The sequence below is a fragment of the Lepisosteus oculatus genome, chromosome 21, assembly GCF_040954835.1.
Source record: "Lepisosteus oculatus isolate fLepOcu1 chromosome 21, fLepOcu1.hap2, whole genome shotgun sequence".
In the NCBI taxonomy this organism is placed as follows: Eukaryota; Metazoa; Chordata; class Actinopteri; order Semionotiformes; family Lepisosteidae; genus Lepisosteus; species Lepisosteus oculatus.
The window spans coordinates 13866840-13886597 of record NC_090716.1 but is presented as its reverse complement, the minus strand read 5'-3'; the positions used below and the strand labels follow the sequence as shown (position 1 = coordinate 13886597).

The window sequence follows — 19758 nt, the reverse complement described above, 5'->3', positions numbered from 1 at the left end:
GTGTGTCCTGCAGCGCGTTAGCCTCTACAAACGAGCTCGTCTGAAACGCAAGAGGACTTCTTCACTCGGGCACGGCACTGGGGCATTTCACGCTGGCGCTCAGACCGCTAAATCATATAGCGCACGCTGGCCTCTTCACTGCTGTTGCGGCTCCGGCTCCATCTCTCTCCCCCTCCTCTGGCCACGACTCCCCCCAAAGTCTCCGCCTCTCCGAAGGCGAACTCGATCCCGGTGCCCCCCTTTCCCTCTCCCCCCACCCCCTGCCTGTCCCGATTCCGGTCGTCTATCCCAGACAGACTCGCTTTCATCCATACAGCCCAACTTGAAAACTTTCCCCCGGAGGGGGGTAAATACATTCTTATTTTTTGTTGTTTGTTTTGTTTTTGTTTGGTTTTTTTGGGGGGGGGGTTGTTGTTCTCGTTGAGGGAAAGGAGGAAAAAGCTGCAAACTTCTACCCCGACTCTTCGCCTGCATCGGGGTGGTTCAGACGCAGGCGGGCGGGGACGATGTGGGTCTGGTATCTGCTCCTGGGTTCGGGCCCCGGCTCCAGCTCGGTAGGTAAGTCAGCGCTCCGGAGGGAGGACCTTTAAAGGCGACGCTGCGGTTTTAAAAGCATGCGTGCTTTCAAGCGGTCAGTGCTTTACAAATAGTGCGGATTTGTTTGGGTTTTGTGTGTGTGTGTGCTGGGCTGTCTTTACAAAGGCTTTGTTTTTTAGCGTGAGTTTTTATTCAGCCCCCCCGAACACTGTTAAACTGAGCCAGCTGCTGAATAACTCGCTTCACTTTACAACCCCCTAGTCCTGGCGTCTAAGTAATCGGTTTCTTGCAGCCTTTCCCCACCGATTGAAGGTAAAGGTTCTGTAAATGAGCATCTGACATTAAAACCCGTTGTCTAGGGAGATGGGTTTTCCGACTTCCCCGTGTAGCCCAGGTATCGAGAATAGCAGGGCGGAGAAGGGAGGTTATTGACAGAACAGATCGGTGACAACTCAATCTGTCCCTGGCTATGCCAACACGTCGGGGCCCCCAGGGGTAAGAAGAGTATAGTTACACTGGTGTCTGTATGTGGGCGGATTACATTACAGTGTGATCGACGGAGATCAGCTCTTGACTGGCAGCGCTTATTTTATGAATGGAACATTAGGATCACACCCGACGCGCAGAGAGCACACAATTTAACTTGAGACTTAAAACAGAAATATAATGCTTTGTTTTCCACACGGACTCAAACGCAAAACTATATTTATAGGCAGTTTACATAAAAAAACAAGCATTAAATTCTCATACAACGCACATCTCTGCTGAAATTAAACTTATTGTATAAGGAGCTTATCTAACATTGTGGTTTGTTATTGGAAAAAAAATGTCCCCTGTAAAAAGGGAGTTGCACTGGTTTGGCATTTGTTAGTTCTCGGTTATTACACCTGTCAAATACTGGCAGCTTTAATAACTATATTAAATGTAGAAAATAACCAATTATTTTCACATGATGACCTTGCTCATCAAGGTCACTCATCCATGGACTTCTAATGTGAAGGTTTACCAATAACAGCAGAAACGGCAGCTCAGGTTTCGATGAGTTTGGTATTATTAGTTGAAATGAGTTTGACCTTCATCAGCCTTCATGTTCAATAACTTCTCAAGGGCACAGGCCTGTTAAAATTCAGTTTTATAGGCGGCTATTTTTAGAACAGAACTGGTAGCTTATAATTATCCATTTTATATTACTGCAGTCTTTTAATCTACTTCAGACCTGTTTTAATTTGAAATTGAAATAACTACTTATCTGCCTATTAAATGTGACTATTGAAACAGGCAGATTGAACATCTTTGTTTTGTTCCAGTCCTTGTTCAATAGCTTTAACATTCATCTTCTTTCAGTTTGTTAACCAGTTCTCTGCTCCTGTGCAGATTTTCAAGGGAAGAATTATACTTCTCTGGAAATGACTATTTTAAATAACAATGAGGTAAATTGCAAGATTTAGAGATTTCAACAGACAGCAGTGTTACTACAGTACCTATTATTATTCAGTTCGATTCGATTCAATTCAAATACTTTATTCATCTCCAGGGTAGCCTGATCTCAGAGGCTAAGCAAGAGTGGACCAGGAAAGGAAACCACTGCAAATGGTGTTATTGGAGTAGGATATAGCACTTTTCCCTCTGGGCCAGAACTTAAGCATGGGCCAGTGTGGTTAGTGGGGACACAGTAGTAGAGGATAATGGCTGGAAATTCCCCAGATTGCTTATAAAGGGCATGTCAGATAAGGTGTCATTCACGATGTCATCAGTGGATCAGCTAGTAAGTGCTGTTTACCCAGAAGTAATGGCAAGCAACTTGAGCAGAAGCATTGTAAAGGTACATGTGCTGAAGTTGTTGGTAATAGTGCCCTTGAAGTAGGGTATTTCTGACACTCAGGACTGACCAAAGCAACAGGTTGAATAAAGGTTCAAGCACGCAGATCAATTAAATGATTCATTAGCTCTGGAGCTGTAGAGCCCAGTGGAAATGAAAAGCAGCAGACACAATGTTTTCTGCAGGACCAGGGCTGGGATCCACTGGTGTAAGAGATGCATACAAAATAGGAGACACTGAGGCTGCAGAGGCTGCTGATGAAAAAGACTCCGGTGTTTATAGTGACATGTCATTTACATCATCTAGAGAATAAAAAAGCAAATAATCTGTTAGGAGGTTGTGTGCAACTATAGACTGGCTAGAGGACATCAGAGGCTATAGAATTACTGGTGATAAATAATTAGATTGTTGGTATTGGCATAGGTAGAAGCTTTATATTTGGTGATATACAGTAAAGAGCCTCATGGTGTTAGCTGGTGGCTGGGTTTTTGGTTGCAGTCTGCTTAGGTGGTTTTCTGCAGTACATCTGTTTAAAATTTTCATAAAGCTTCCTACACTATTTGGTACCACGATTGTGAGTTTTTATGTGTACTGACCTCTGTTGTCAGCTCATTTAACAATGGATATACAGTATCTGTCACTGATATATACTGTAGCTAAATTAATGCATAAATTAAATCAAGGAATGTTAGATTAAAGTTGTACACTGCACTAGTAAGTCCTCGTTTAGAATACTGTGCCCGGATACATTCTGTGGCATAGGTGAATATTTCAGCTTGTCAATATATGGAACTGAACCTTTTTAGTTTGAAAATTGAAGACTTAGAGGACCCAATCCTAGTACTCAACCTAGCTGAGTTCTTCAGAATAAATTAAACAAATAAACCGGAGCGCACAGGTGGAAACCATGTGGAAGCACATGTAAAACCTTGAACAGGTGGCCCTTTCTTACCTTGTGGGAGTTTGGAACAATCCACCCAGCCACGCTGCTCAAGCTGATATCCTGACTTCTTTCACGAAACAGCTGTGTGAGATTCTTGGGTCAATGAGCTACTAACTACCAAACAGGCTTAGTGGACAGATTGGCCTCTTCTGGCTTGTAACCCCTCTTATGTGGCATCAGTTCTGGGTTACTTTGTCTTTGGGAGTGGGAGTGCTGTTCTGCCATGTGCTCACTGTCCTGTGTTGTACACAAGGACTTTACTGCTACAATGACACAACTCCAGATCCAGGCCAGTCATTTAGCTTGTCTGCAGTGATAATGTGGCAGGTGTAGCAGCACCTGGGTGTCTGCCTGTGCCAGACCCACTTCACTGAGAGGGATGGCTTTAATATTTCAGCTGTTCTCACTGGGCTGGATTACCACTGTAGTGAGTGGCAAGTGTGAAAACGCTACAGAAAAGGCATCTTAACGGAGATGGGGAGAACATGAGGTAACGCCAGTGTTTTAACATCAGCAGTGGCCCCTGTTTTAGAATAGTGTATAAGACAAAGAGGCAGCTTGTTGTTGTGGTGATAAGGATTGCTGCCTCTCAGTGCTGTGGCCCTGGGTTCAATTCCTAGGGTGTTACCCATGTGTAGTTTGTACAGTGTTCTACCCTTGTTCATGTGTGTTTCTCCCAGGCACTTCAATGTCCTCCCACAGTCCAAAGACATGCTGTTAGGTTTCTTGACTTATGGGGAGGTAGCCCTGGTGCGAGTGTGAGCACGTCTGTGTTTGTGTCTGTTTGTACCCCATGACAGACTGGTGCCCTGGCCACTGTGAACCCTGCCTTGTGCCCATCGTTTGTCCAGAAAAGTTCTGGCTCCCCAGTGACCCTCAATTGAATGAGGCAGTTCAAAAATGTCTAGAAGGAATATTTCTAGAGAAAACTCAATTTTAACAGTAAATAACATCTCAGAAGTGGAGGGAGGTTTAGATGGGTTTTCAGTGCAGTTTCCTTAGCTTTGTGTGTCTTTTTCAAGAATTAGTCTTCTGTATCAGCCCATGTCTTCTAAACTTGGTTGCGCTTATGAGAACGTTTGTTTATAGCAACGCGTGATTAATCATGAGTTAGATGTCAAATGAAAAGTCTCTAATGTTGTGACACTGGGGTGATAAAGATGAAATCTGCAGTTATTGTTCCGTTTCTAGTTCTTGGAGCATTACCTTCAGTCCCTGTTACAGCTTTTATATCTCTCTGCCTGTGACATAGGCTTTACAAACATTATTGTAAATCCTGTCTTATTTGCCATTCATTAACCATTTTAGTATGTTTTTTTTTCAGAACTGTACTCTGTCTTCCCATTAACCAACATTGCTGTTTTAAAGAATTAGAAACAGTTACATTATTCCAGGGTTAATTTCAGTGCCTTTTTATTGTTCATCATCTTTCATTTATCTATCCTTTCTGATCAATAATGGATTTAGCTTCTGCTAATTGTTTTTGTTCTGTGTTGCTCTGTAATATGCCTGAACCTTCGATTGCAAAGGTGAAGGTATTTTAAAGCAAGCCAGTGAGTCATCAAGTAACCCAACTGGGTTTGACTGAGAAACCATGCAAAAAATATAGTAATCTGATTTTAAATTCGCTCACACCTGAAGAAGGCTCCACAGCTGAAACATTGTGTTTTCTTTCTTCTCTTTTCAGCATGGAATAAACTATTACTTGTGATTTTAAATACTATTCAAAACCAAAAAAAAAACACATACATCCCTATTTTTAAACAGGATAGGCCATTCCAATGTGTACGTTTGCCTCAAGAATCTTGAGATTGGGATTATTGCCCACTTTTCAGGCACAGTCTGGATCTGTGACTCAGTGCATTTAATGCTCCAGCCTCTTCCTTTTCTGAGGAGCTCTTGCAAATCACCTGTGTAGCGGTGTAGTGTATTTCGCTTATCTCTGTACATAGTCAGAGAGGAAATGGAAGATATGAAAAACCGAGATATGCTTTTTACAAAATTTGAAGAAAAACACCCCGAAACAACGTAGGACATAAGAAAATCAGCATGCTGGCACTTTGAAAAACTCTCCATCCAGCCGTGACATTAGTGAGTGGGCTAGTCATGCAAAATATTTCAGAATCCTATAGGGGAGAAGGGTCCTATTCATGTTGTTAGTTTTCTAAAACGGCAAAGGAGAAAATCACAAGAAAGCACTTTGAAGGTATTTCCAATTTCAAGAAATTAAGAAGTGAATAAAATAGTGGCTAAAGAAGATTCACCATGTGGTAATTAAAGTAGCTGTGGAAATGTCACTAAGGAAAATTTGTATATGGACCTTCACATCCCAAAATGCTTTATTTATAGGAGGGCACCTGCTTAGTCACCACTGAAATGTACCTCCACCTTGGTAATGTCACAAGGTGGAGGTACCTGAATTATCAACTGAACTATCAATCAGTTGTATTCTTATATAGCACCTTCCACTCCAAAACATTCTCAAGGCACTTTATATAAATTATATAAACAGAAAGCACAGTCAGGAAGAAAATACAATAGAAGCATGTATAAGGTGTCATTAAAATAAGGAAATCTACTAAGAGGTGAAGGCTATCAAAACAAGTAAGTCTGAGGCGAGATATAAAACCATCAACAAAGGCTTAATTTTTAATCTGGTTAGGAAGAGCAAGACGAGGGGTAACCACTGAGAAGGCTTGGTCCTGTGAGGTCCTTGGAACATTGAGGAGTCTAGAATAAGCAGCATGACGCAGGGACAACAGGGACATGTGGGCATAGTAACACTTGAAGGTACAATGGACCGTGCAGCACCTGGGATCTCAACAAGAGACTTTTAAAGTCAAGCCTATAAGAGTTTGGTAGCCACCACAGGCATTTCAGCACAGGAGAAATATGTTCAAATGTGTTAAGACTTGGTCAGCACTGGAGTAACACAGTTCTGGACATACTGTTGTTTCTGAAGTAGTTCTGTGTAGGATCCAGTCATCAATTCACAGGTGTAGTCTGGACTTCAGGGGGGAAAATCATGATTTAATTTCTCTGCATTCGTAAGAGATAGAATTAGTCTTAGACCCGATATATAGTACACATGGATGAATGATACACTGCAGATTTTGTGGACATGTCATTCAAAAGATAGGGAGTAGTAAAAAAAAACATCACCCCTAAGAAATTCACATGACACAAGCTGAGGAAGGGCAAAGTGGAACATAAAAGAGGTGGAAGTGTTATGGGTGCTATTGATAAACAAACAAACCTGTAGGACGTGGTACTGAATGAAATTGCCCTAAAGGAAAAAGGGATGTTACTCATGGTCGTGTTAACAGAACACTTCCAAAAGTAAAAAAAAAAAAGCAGAATTTTAGCAACAGAAATTGCGATGTTGTAAACAACATCCATGTGCAATAAAGGTAACAATCAAGCAACAGAGGTCAGTAGGTGTGTCTTCTGTTAAATCTAATGTTGTGGAAAATATAATTATAACTAAATTAAATGATCATTCAAAGAGCATTTAGGGTTTTAGGGGATTAGCAGCCAGGGGATATTTCTAAATTCCCTAGATTTAGAAAAGATAGATCTTTTCTAATTGTTAGAGTTGTTTGAACAAGTAGCAGCAATAATAATTTGGTTCATTCAGATTTTTGTAAGTGTGTTGACAAAGTTCCACATTAAAAATAAATTCTTAATTTGTTGGTGTTATGAATTCAAGGTATTACATGTTTTCAGATTGAGAATGTAGATCATTTTTATCTCTTTAAGGGCCATTGCTCTGCAGAATTTCTAAATGTTATCTAGATTCTGGGAGAGTTAGTAAACTATTACATTTTACTGCTGATGCCACAATGGGAGGATTAGGTGCACTGTGGAAGTGGCAAAGAACATTGAAATTTACAGATTTACATGTAGATGGAATTCAAGACTAGGTAATCATTTGGTAGATATAATTTAAACCGGCATAATGAGTTAAAACTGTATAATTCACTATTGAATATTATGTACAATTTTAGATACCCTCCATCATCAAAACACCTTTTTCCGATTCAGTATCGCAGATGAGCTAAGCCTATCCCAGCAAGCAACAAGTGTAGGCCGGGATATACCCTGAATGGGTCCATCACAGGGCAGACAGACATAAACACAGATACACACACAGTCACACCAAGGTCAACTATCCCAGAAGCCAATTAATTAACTTACCAGTAAGTCTTTGGACTGTGGGAGGAAACCCACACAAATATGGGGACAACATGCAAACTACACAGATGGCACCCCAGATCCAGATTTGAACCCAGGGCCCCAGCATCACAAGGCAGCAATGCTAACCCCTGAACCTCCCTGCTGCTCCCTATTGAGTAACATGTTACACAAAAAAGGTGTTGCTGTTCTGGAGTCAGGCCTCAGAAGACTAGATACAGTACATTCCTGAACTTGAAGGCCTGCCCTAAACAGGATGATAAATATAACTGAATGTCTTACGTCTTTAATGGAGCAGACTTCTAGGGGACCGGAAGCAATCTAGACTTCAACTTCAATTTATTTGTCTTCTGCAGACTGGATGCTTTTTTAGAATGTGGGTGTCTGGAACAAACTACCCGGACAGGTTATCGAAGAATACACCCTGGCTTCTTTCACAAAATGTCTGCATTGATAAACAGACTGGACATCTTTATGTTGGACCTGAGCTATGTGAGAAAGCATACCCTCTGTGAAAAAGACTTGCTCAGTCACAGGTAGTCAAATTCCTTGAGGCACACCATACACTTGTCATTACTTTCTTACGGCACGTTTTTTATATATCACCTTTCAACTGATTTGATTTTCCTTGTTAATAATTTGACTGTGGTGCTAGCTGTTTTTACTTTATTACTTTTTTCTCAATAAAACTTTTTGCTGAGTTTTTATTGTTTCATAATAATATTGACTCTGTATGTAGTGTGTATTTGACACACACAAAATAGTATTGCTGTATTTAAACTTCCCTACATATTTTTAAGTCCTTTAAAGCATAATTACTGTCTCGAGCAAAATAAGCTTAAAGATGTATATTATAGTGCATTTAGGAACAGTTTTATGGGAATGGGCGTGCTTTTTCTTGGCAACAACACTTAAAAACCAGTACCTTTGGAAGTGTGCAGCCTCTGGTGTGTTGTAATTCATAAGTGTTAGCTTAGGGTACAAGATTTAACAAAGTCCTCAGCTTTCACAGTCTTCCACGTATTCAGTACTCCATCCTCACTTAAAAACAAAATAATGTACTTGTCTCTGTTATTGGTTTGCAATAGCTTTTAAATAGGATCGTTCCCCTATTTATTCAGTACTCTGGTATCCAACACAGTAAATGTCACTGTGTTTCAAAGTTGTTATGGATTCCACGTTCCAGTTTTGAATCCATATATAAGCTGACAGAGCCATCAACATTTTCAGTTAAGACACATAATCCAAGTGCACCAACTGCACCATTCAAGAAGGATATTTATAAGTCATTTTATAAGTATTAAGATGATATATAAATCAGTTTCCTTTTTCCATTCTCTTCAAACACTTTAAAAGGTTTTCATTTCTGTGTGCAAAGAGACACTTCTTCCTTGCAGCAGTTATTTAGAAACTATCAGGGGGGATCTTTATTTATAGTCTCTTACCTTTTTGTGCAACAGACGGAAGAAAAGTGCATCTATTTATGTGGTTGCTATCATCTGTTTTTCCTTCTTTACCAATTCTGTAATTCACTAGTTTGTTTTTAATTTTTAAAACATTAATTTATTCAATTAAAACTTTGAGTACACACTTTTGCCTTTTCCATATCTCTAGTTAAATGTTCATCACAGCAGAATACACACCTGCACACAAACACTACTTACAGATTACCCGTTAACCTAGCTAGCATGTCTTTTGAAAGGGGAAGCACCCATCCCAGAACTGAACCCAGGATTGAAAAGCTATGAGACAGCAGTGTTGACCATAATGCCATTGTGCTGCCCTGAAACTGATCTGGAGGTAGCTAACCAATGAAGTGGGCTAAATATAAGAAATTTCAAGAAATGGTTATGGTCAAGCTCCAGTGGTTCTCCATTACCCCTGTCCATGATGGCGGGTCAGGGGAAGGAGCTGAAGATTTCCTGGGCTTGACTTACAGTACATTGCCCCTGTCCAAGTTGGCGGCTCAGGCTGCTCCAGTCACAGCTTTTGAGCCCTGAAATCGCTGGAAAGAGTTGTGACATTTCGCTTTCCCTCAGGACTGATTTATCCCTTTACCAAAATGGCTGGGAAGTAAGTCGTTTTTAGTATGTTTGCTGTAAAAATGTAATAACGTTGTTTTCCACATTAAACTGAAATGATGGTTCAACCCCAGTTAGCCCTAACACTGCAATATGTTAATTGCTTAATTGTACTTTTGATCAGTTTTACCTGATATCTTGAGGTTTTTCAACAAGAAAATGTAACCTTTGAGAAAATACAATTTAAGAACGTAGATCAGTTTTTAGTGGAGCAGGTTTACTAACACTTTGTTTTGGGGTTTATATGTTAGTCTAAACTGGATGTAAATAAGGTTTTAATTGGTAGTTTCCTCTTAACATCAGATTTGGAAGTTTCTCTACTACAGTTTTATTACAGTCCTTATCTTACCATGCTAAATTATTTGTAGACATGTTTATGTTCTTCTTGTCCAGGTTAAGTGGCACCATCTGTTTAATTCATAAAGCTGGTCCAATTTGACTACATTAACTAGTTATAATTTCTCCCAGAACTGCAAAACTTGATAATGAAGCTTTAGACATTTTCACATTTGAAGCCCTTAACTTCTGGTAGGAGTGAAAGGCAGTATTTTGTTGATTTTTCCCTGTTTGAATTACTAGGTGTGGCAAATAACACAATAGCTAAAGTAGCTGAGGACCTCTTGATTGTACAATAATTGCTTAAGGAGGAGTTTCAAGTGTATTTCCAGTAAATGTTCCTCTTAGCCTGCTTCTGTGAATAATTAATTTCTTCTTTGGAATCCAAGAATTATATGGACAGTTTAACTTGGAATTGCAGAACAATGTAGAATATTCCAAGTTGAGTTTTAGCATTGTAATAGTGCTAAGGAATAAATATTTTACCTTATGTTGGCTGCAGATCTTTTAGTGGACGTATGAATAAGGAGCTACTGTCCTATATATTGCATATAGCTTCAAGTGCATCTACATAAAATATATGCTTTTAAAATAATATATTAGTCTTTATAATAAGTTTTAAATTTACTAAGGATTGTTTTATTTTATTTATATACATTATCAAGTCTGTAAAATGTTGGCATTTTAAAATTAAATATATACACTGATATCTGATGGCATCATAAGACATGTTTATTAAAAAATTAAAACTTGGGATAAGTGTACTCTAAGATTAAACTTTCAGTTCCCATAAGGAATTTATGTTGTTTGGAATCTGTGGGATTTTGTGATCATTTAGTGGAGAATGAGTTCTGACTAGGCTGGACTCATTCTGTCTATTATGGCAGATGGCATTTCACAGTCAGTGAAGAGAAATGGTATGGCCCTGAGACACTACACTTTCACACCCCTCTCAGATCTATTATTAGAACTGAGAGTACCAGTGTGACAATCTGATCAGATTAAGCATGGTGGCATGGCCTCAAGTGGTGAACTTGGTAAAGGTCTGTGAAGTTTTCTATTTTTTATTGTTCTATTTGCTTATCAGATCCTCTAGACAAGGGGTAAAATATACACTAATACATCAAATAAATCCATCCATCCATTTTTAAAATAACCGCTTTATCCAATAGAGGGTCGTGGCAGAGCTGGAGCTTATCCTGGCAAGCAATGGGCACAAGGCAGGGCACACCCTGGACAGGACACCAGTCCATCACAGGGCACACACAGATACAAACATGCACACACACACCAGGAGCAGTTTCCCTAGAAGCCAGTTAGCTTACCCGTTTGCCTTTGAACGGCAGAAAGAAACAGGAGCAGCCAGAGGAAAAATTCCAAACTGCAAACTCCAAACAGACAGCACCCCAGGAATTAAACCCAGGGCCCCAGAGCAGGAACCACTGCATCACCTTGCCACTGACTTAAAGGCAATATAAAATATAAATATTTCAAATACAGCAAAAATACAAAGGCATGAAGAACAAAACATCCAGGCAGGCACATGTTTGAAGTTCAATGCCTGTGCGGCAAAGAGCAGAGTGACTGTCATGATGTCCACATTCACATCGAGTGAATCCTTGGAGAGAATAATTGCCACAGGTGTTTTTCCCCTCTAAGTCAGTGGTGACTAAATTCCAAATTCATGCATTATTGAAAGACAGTCATTGTTACTCACAAGTATAATTTAAAGCAGTATTTCCTAAATCTGTCCATTCCCTCCTCACCACTCCACATTTGTAGTTAATTCCCCACCTGATCATCCATTTCAATATGAACAATCCTGCACATCCCTTTACTGGTTTCTAACAGTACCTTGTTTATTTGTGAAGACAGTGCAAGCTTAACTAGTACTGGTCTTAATTATTCCCAGCAGTGTTATTTATTGATAATATGAGAAGTGTACTTTAATATTTTTTGCTTGTTTACAGTTTGACATTTGTAAACAGAATAATGTAATTGCATTTTACTGGCGTAATCAAACTGGATTTTCGGTGCTTTAAATTTTTCAATTACATAACCCTGTTTAAGTTGCTCATAACAACATTTTTATTAAAAACATCTGACTGAAATAGAGAATAACATTAATATATTAGTGAGTGTTACGTTTGTGTTACGGGCATTATACGCACAATATTTTCTCAAGCTTAATTTATGCATATCTTAATCCGAAAGATCCACAGCCCTTCTTTTAATTGTGTGTGTATAATTGGTTAGGTGCACACCATGCAGTTATTTTATTCCTCAGTGATATACCATTTTTACTGCAATTAATCAAAAGATTAATCAAGTATCTTATTTTTACTTTTTAAGATGGCCTAACCTCCAATGTAAGTGAATGGTGAAAAATAAAGATTCACATGAAGAAAGTGGTGTAACTTTGAAGTAATAAAGTTCTTTATCTTATTCAATACCTGTCTTGTAAGACATCCAGTTTTACTCATCCCTCTTTAATGTGCTCACAGTGCTTACAAGGATTTTATGTATTTAGTATTTCAGTATTTACACAATATATTAATTGGTAATAAAGGAAAACATGCAATGCCTGCTGCATTAAAGTAGTTAAAAAAACAGTGCTTGCATATTTTGGAGATCAATTGGAATTCTTTATTTTCCTAAATTTATCTTTTCTGACTTGTTTTATATTCTGTGGTATATATTTAGAATTTGGAATGACAAGTAACTTTTTTGTTTTAAATTGTCCTTTTTCTGTTACCAAATATGTTCCCTTAAAAGTGTGAGTCATGGACCTGGCGCGGACCAGAGGAGTCGGAGCTGGTGCAGACACTCCAGACTGTGCACTGCCAGGCCACGCACACACAGCTCTGCACAGTCGAGCTAAGGCTGGAGGCAGAGGACCGCTGCAGTGCTTACTTACACATGCCTGTCCAGCCAGAGGGGGCGCTGTGGTGTCCCAGCTAAGAAACCAGTGTGCTAAAACGAGCTAGTATACAACTGCAGAAATAATTATGGAAAGAGTGTAAAGTGGGAATGTAATGCAAAGCATAAAAGATAGAATAATATCTTAGGTATAAAAACGTCATGTTGTTTAATGCAGTTTTGTGTTGGTGTGGCACAATGCTGATTGGTTGTCTGATATGTCAAACCAACACAAGAATTATACATTCACACATTCATTAGGCAGCCATTCAGTTTTTGCCTGCAATCTCTGGAACATACTAGCTCCTAAGATGGAACGTACATGTAATAATCACAAAGATGTCACAGCTTTTGTTAAAGAAGGTTACTGTTGTCAGCAGTCTGCAGCTCAACCTCTTGTATGAAATCAGAGGAAGCCTGCCTGTCAAAAGTCAGTGGACAGCACTGACAGTAAAGCTTGGGGTTGATCAATACAAGTGTGGGGATGTATCTCATAACAACTGCGGAGTTGAATAACAGTCTGTGTACAATAGTTACTGTTAGTCCATTTCCTCCACCACGCTTCACTGATTAGTGGATATTCTTTGTAGTGCTGTATCTGTAGATTGTTTCTTAACACTTTAGCCTTCCTGTCCCGTTGATAAAGGGTTACCTTGGACTCATCTGTTCATAGCACTTTGTTCCCCAGTTCCCCTGGTTCATCTTTGTACTTCTTAGTCTTAGATTTACAAGCATGGTGGAGGTAATGTCTTGGCCAGGGCATGCCTGGCTATCCCTGGAACTGTCTTGCTCTCTTTTATTGATGAGGTAACTAATGAAGGCAGCAGCAGAATGAACTGGGAAGTTTACAGAAACATTTGGCTGCTTATATAACAGAAAGAAAATGCTTCCATACTTGTTGGGCTGTGCTTCACCAATCACCCCGGCAATGATCCAGATCATATGGCCAGTGCAACCAAGGTAATCATCCGGAACAATAAATTGAAAATCTGACAATTTCAAAGACTGACCGATTAAATACAATCAAGAAGTACTTTATATGCTGATGGGGAAAAAATGAAGTCAGAGTAGCTCGATGTGAGGAAAGAACTCCTCATGGAAGTGGCTGCATTACAGGTTGGAAAAGTATTTCAAATGATTACACAATGTGAAGAGTTCAGACTTTGTGCACTTTACTGCCTCATAAGTATATCATTTGATAACCCCAAATGTTGACTTTTGCAGTACATTCTGAAATGTAACACAATTGAATATGTCCCAATACTTATTTATCCTTCAATCCATTTATTTTCTACCCTGCTTATCCAATACAGAGTCACAGTGGATCTGGACCCTAACCGAGCAAGCATCAGGCACACGGCAGGATACACCCTGGACAGGACGCCAGTGCACTTCAGATCACACACAGACACGCTCACACCAGGGCCAATTTTACACAAGCCAGCGAATGTTAACCTACCAGCATGTCTTTGGACTTCGGGAGGAAACCGGAGCACCCAGAGGAGACCCACAAGCTGAGTTATATAAAGCTGTGAAATATGAAGAAAAAACATTTTTTGCAGTATGTTGAAGCAAGAATTCTTTGTTGAAAAAAGTGCATCAGCATCTAATTATATTGTTAGAATCAACAATATAATTGTTATATTGTCAGCTTTAGGTGTTCACATTACATTTTAAAACAAAACACTGAGTGGCTCAAAAGCACAGTGACTCATCCAAGTTTACAGTTCCTTCTTTTCCTTTAATTGGGTGCTAAAGATTGTACTTGTGAAATAGCTAGTTTAATGTGCATTGTTTTATCAAACTATCAATCCATACTCAACAAGTGCTTTCAAAGTTTTTCAATGATTTGTATAGCAGCCTATTCCAAAATTGGAGAGTCTGGTTTTAAAACCATTGCTGTATGCTGGGTGGCAGTTTCTCTTTAATCTGTCAGCGGAGTCAATGGAAACAGTTCTTTGGAATTCTTTTTGGCCTGCGCTAGTGTTAAAGGATTAAGATTGCTGGAAGAGTAAAGGGCAGTAAAATCATAAACTGTCTGAAAGATTTGGATGAGCAAATGAAAAGAAACCTGAGGGGAGAGGTATAGTTGCTCATTTTTAATCATTTGCCCTGACTTATTTTTTTGTACAATCACACTTCGCAGTAGGGCTTGTGAGGGCTGGAAGGCCAAGAATAATACTGAATAGAACTAGCACTGAAGGAACCTAAATTATGCAGCATCTTTTGATGACACTTGACAAGTACAGCAAAAAATAAGTGATATCTATTTCTGGTACATCGTCATTCTGCAATTTTAAAAATGCATTACATTTATATGGCACTTTCTATCTCAAAGAGTTGTACACATAGAAGAAGATGCACTGCATTCACCACCACTAATGCGAAGCATTTCCTTGCCTGCAGCCCTGCTACATGGGACATCAGGTGGAGACATGTGGAGAAGTTGTCTCACCAGATGAATTAAGGTGGAGCTTTAGGAAGGCTGGATTGCCTGAGCTGAAAATGGAATTTAGGCAGGACACCAGAACAAATACCCCTTTCCTTATAAACTGTCTCATGGGATCTTTAATGACCAAATCAGAGACTGGGGTAATGTCTCATGAAAGAATAGTATAGTGGTCCTCTTAAACATTGGTTTCTGAAACTGCTCCACCTAATCAACTTGCTGCAGCCACTTGTTTTTTCTGAGATGTGTCTTGTCCTAGCACTGCCGTGTCCTGGACTTATAGACTCTCAGCTGATGAGATTATATTTAACTTGTGCATCTCCCCCTGCCGCCACAGGGATTCAGCCTCCGTCAGTTTTAGGCTCTGAGCAAGACCAGGTCCTCTGTCAAGGGAGAGCAGTGAAAGGCCAGGTTCTGTTCTGCCTGCTCCAGAATTTGATCATGGTCGCTAATGGGCTCAAAACCACAGAGAACTCCACTCTGCCACAAGAGCAGGTTCCACCGCTCCTACTGAGCACATAACTCTGCTAGTCCAAAAGACCAGCCCTCTGCCACAGAGTTCTGCACTGTCTAGATGTTCAGGGGGGGTGATGTCACTTCTGTTATTGGGTCCACTTACATGCCGTGTTAGACTTGCAAGTCTGATGAGATTGAAGCTGGTCTGTGGTATCTGCAATATGCAGATGAGCTGGAAGCAGTGGTAATCACAACTAAAATATGACATTGAAAATAAAAATACTAAAATTCTCTCCCTCAAGCTTTACGTTTCCTTTGGAAATAAGCTCTATCAAACAACAGTATGAAACCGCTGCATTTGCAGCAGCATTTGAAGAAGAAAAAAACACTGTGTCTGTGAGTGAACTGTTAGATATTTTCAAAGATGCGATTTGAATTCCACTCTTCCCAGTGCAAAATGAGAAAAACCTTCAACTCTTTCTATAAAAGCACTCAAAGCTTCATATGCTGTCTCCCTCCTTATAACAAAATCAAGGAAGTCGAACTCCACTACAGAGAGTCTGACGCTGCCTGCCTCCATAACTCCGGTATGAAACACACTTGATAAAAAAGCCACTAGTGCTCTCAAGAAAGTACCCTTGTCAGTGGGTATCGTAAAATTGAAGACATTGCCAAGGATGTTGTCTGTCATCTTGTAGAGAAACAGAATCTTAAAAAAAAATTTGCCTCTCACAATAATGAGTGCATGGATATTACTGAAAAAGCTCAGCTGCTAGCTTACATTTGACACCCTGAATCTCTTGATATGAATGAGCGTGTAATGTTTTGAGAAGGTATAAAGGCAAACAGGAGACTGGAGAGGATATTTGAAACCTGTTGTTTTTATTTCATTTTTAACATGGTTTGAGTTGGAATTTGTGCAATGTTGTCTGAATCAACTGGGCTACTGAGATAACGAGGAGAGAAATGGACTTGTAACTCACACTGGGATAGAAAATCCTTCTTCACTTAGGTATCTGCTTAAAATGGTTCTGTACTGCAGTTTAAAATGTCTGTCGAACCCTGTTTACTGTATCAAGTCAATGGCACTCTGTGCTTGCTTGATTCACAATCTTTGCAAAGAAATATGATCAGAACATTAGCTTCACACAGAAGATCACTTGCTTTCACATACTGTATGTGATTCCTATACCATTTGAAGTACAGTATATTTGTGATCATTCTTCCCAACTTGGGTCTGTGTGTCTGGATACTGTGTAATTAGCTCAACTTGCCTACTTTACAGCTATATCTAAAATCTATTCCCAGGGTGTTATATGCAATTACAGTAAAAGAGAGATTACAAATTTACCATTTTTGTGTATGCACTTTATCATGACTGGGCCATTCCATGTGGTACAGTAAGCTAAACCAAATACATTTAGGACAGCACAGGATTCTGCTGAAAGAGAACAACAATGTGCACCATCAATATGAATATTAAAATCTTCTCTAAAATTAAAAGCCTTTGCAATCTGGCACAGAAGCCCCAAACTATTAAATTCAACTTTGGTGAGCTGTGTAAAGGTTGTGGAAATGCTGGAGACAAGTTATAAATGAAGTTCAATTATTTAAAAACAGATATATCTAATGGTCTCAGAGCTGTGTTAAATCAGTCTATATCTACCAGACTATAGATACCTCCTCTCCCAGACTCATGGGAATTTATGTAAATTCTCAAAAGTACCAGTGGGAGGATCTTGAGTTTGCAAATGTTGTCATTTTAATGATGTGAAGTTTCAGTTAAACATAAAAGGTCCTGACTTTTCCTACTTACTGCATTTGTTCAGTAGCAGTGCATTCTTGGTCAAGGAGCAAGTATTCAATAAATCTACTTTATTTTCCAGAATCAATATAACGGTGTGGTGCCACATTGTGTCAGTCATAGCCTGCAACAAAGTTGAATTATTCCACACAAAACATATAGTCTGTTAGTGTGGAACAGAAAAATGCACAGACCTTGGCGGCCACACTTTGGATGTTGTTAACTTTGAGGCAGCAGATCTTTGTGTCTATTTTCTGCTTTGACTCCAGCACAGATATAGAGTAGGAGTGGAGAAAACTTCACTGCCACCCAGAATGACAAGCTCTGTTGTGAGAACTTCACATTTCTAAACATCAAAGCAGGCTGAGTACAGTTGATTTAATTTTGTAATTGTAAATTAAAACTGTGTAAGGAGGTGATTTCTCAGTGTGCAAATGCTCGGGTTTTGTAAGAAGGTTGTTTCTCAAAGAAATGAAAACTCTACTAGTGGAGGCAAGGGTCTAGCCACCTGGAGTTTGACGACCACATTACTGAATTCTTATGTTTTGTTTTTATGATTCACTCAGAAAGAATTAAATAAGCTGTTGGGTTCACTTTCTGAGCAATCCTTAGCCTTTAACTTTCACCTTTCTTTGACAAGACCAGGCTGCTTAATCAATTATTCATAGTAAAGCTTTTAAAATCCAGACCTCTCCAGAGAAATGCCATGATATTGCAGATTTCCAGGAGGCGGTGAAATTTGATACCCACATTAATGTATACAGTTTATTCTGTTTATTTTTCCATACACATTCCTTCCCTTTAAACTGTGGTCCAATACTGCCTTTCAGGTTAGACCTTAATCACTTGTAGGTTTCGAGTCACAAAATACTACAGGTACAGAGAAATGAGCAGTGGTTAATTGCATGCCGAAATGAAGAGAAAACATGTGACATGGTATACAGTCATGCTTGAAAGTTTGTGCATAATTTGAGATTTTTTGTTTTCTTAACCGTAAAATGCATATTTAATCAGAATTTGTCACTTATTGAAACAAAGTATAAAGTATAATTATAAACATCAGCAGAACTGAGGAAAAAAGAAGTGGTCCATCAATCTGGACAAGGTTATAAAGCCATTTTAAATTTATTTAAGGAAAGAAGTTTTAAACTTAATTTGCATTCCTGACTTTCTCTAGCTTGTGTTGGAGAGTTAAGATTTATGAGTTATACCTCTGTGTAGACTGAGAGGGATGTACCCCCTCATTCCATCTCAGGTGTTGATGTGCGTTTTGGTGCTGTTAGGTTTGGAACAACATGTGTGTGACTCATCTTCGGAGGCTCTGATGGAATGAAAGTGTCAAGTGGAACTGCTGTAATGATATATTGCACCCCTGCACCTTGTAGTGCCTAGGGAACCGAAGGAGACTGATGGGATATGTTCTGTCAATGCATTTCTTCAGATAAAATATTTGGGAGAAAATGTTCATTTTTTGTTTTTTCTTTCCCTCTTAATCACACATCACGCTCTTTTCATAAGGGTGAGAGTTAATACCAGCCTTAATTGGGGGTGAAATATAAAGTAGCAGGCAGGTGTGATCTTCCAGCTCTTTTAAAAACTTTTGTATTGAGATAGAACGAAATGTAATCAAAAAGGAAATTAGCACATTTCATTTGGAAAATTTGAAGTGTTTGGTAATAAAGTTGTTTCTTTTAGTCCACAGTGAAGATATAGAATCAGTTTTGGAATTTATTGTTCCTTGTGAACAAGCATTTTGTTAATTTAGAAAGTGAAAGAAAATAATACCATACATTCACAGTGGTGCCTCTTCCATTTGCTCCTTTTGTTTATATGCAGCTCACTGCTTGAACCTCTGTGCACTCTGTGCAGTCTTTCATCATCTCCAGCTGCCAGTTATAAGGCTTAGATACCAGTTGTTCCTCTTCTGAAACACTTTGTAGATGCCTTTGGTACCTGAATAAAAGATTAAAGCCCTGTTTTTCTCACATTAAAATTCACTGACCCACGGTAACAATTTATACATTTCATATTCAGGATAAATCCTTCATTACTAATAAGTACTATTGATCTAAAAGGCCAGGAGTGTTTCTTGACCACAGGACCTTCAGTCCTCCAAGCCAACATGTGGGCCCTCTAATTTCAGCTACCATTAGATACTCTGTGATTAATTATTCAATTAAAAAATAAATATGATTAATTCATTGGTGAAAATCATGAAAT

The 19758-nt window shown here is 39.1% G+C and overlaps 1 protein-coding gene across 3 annotated transcripts in view; it reads left to right on the top strand.

Annotated features, from left to right (window-relative positions):
* The first annotated feature begins 238 nt into the window (after positions 1 to 238).
* The window catches only part of ldlrad3 (low density lipoprotein receptor class A domain containing 3), a 79761-nt gene continuing 60241 nt past the window's right edge, over positions 239 to 19758 (top strand). For 2 of the 3 annotated variants that reach the window (XM_069181533.1, XM_069181532.1), the window contains exon 1: positions 239 to 558. In XM_069181533.1, coding sequence (XP_069037634.1) covers positions 507 to 558 — 52 coding nt within the window. In that variant the 5' untranslated portion in view covers positions 239 to 506. The remainder of the gene's footprint in view (positions 559 to 19758) is intronic. The other variant, XM_015338392.2, reaches the window with a different exon arrangement.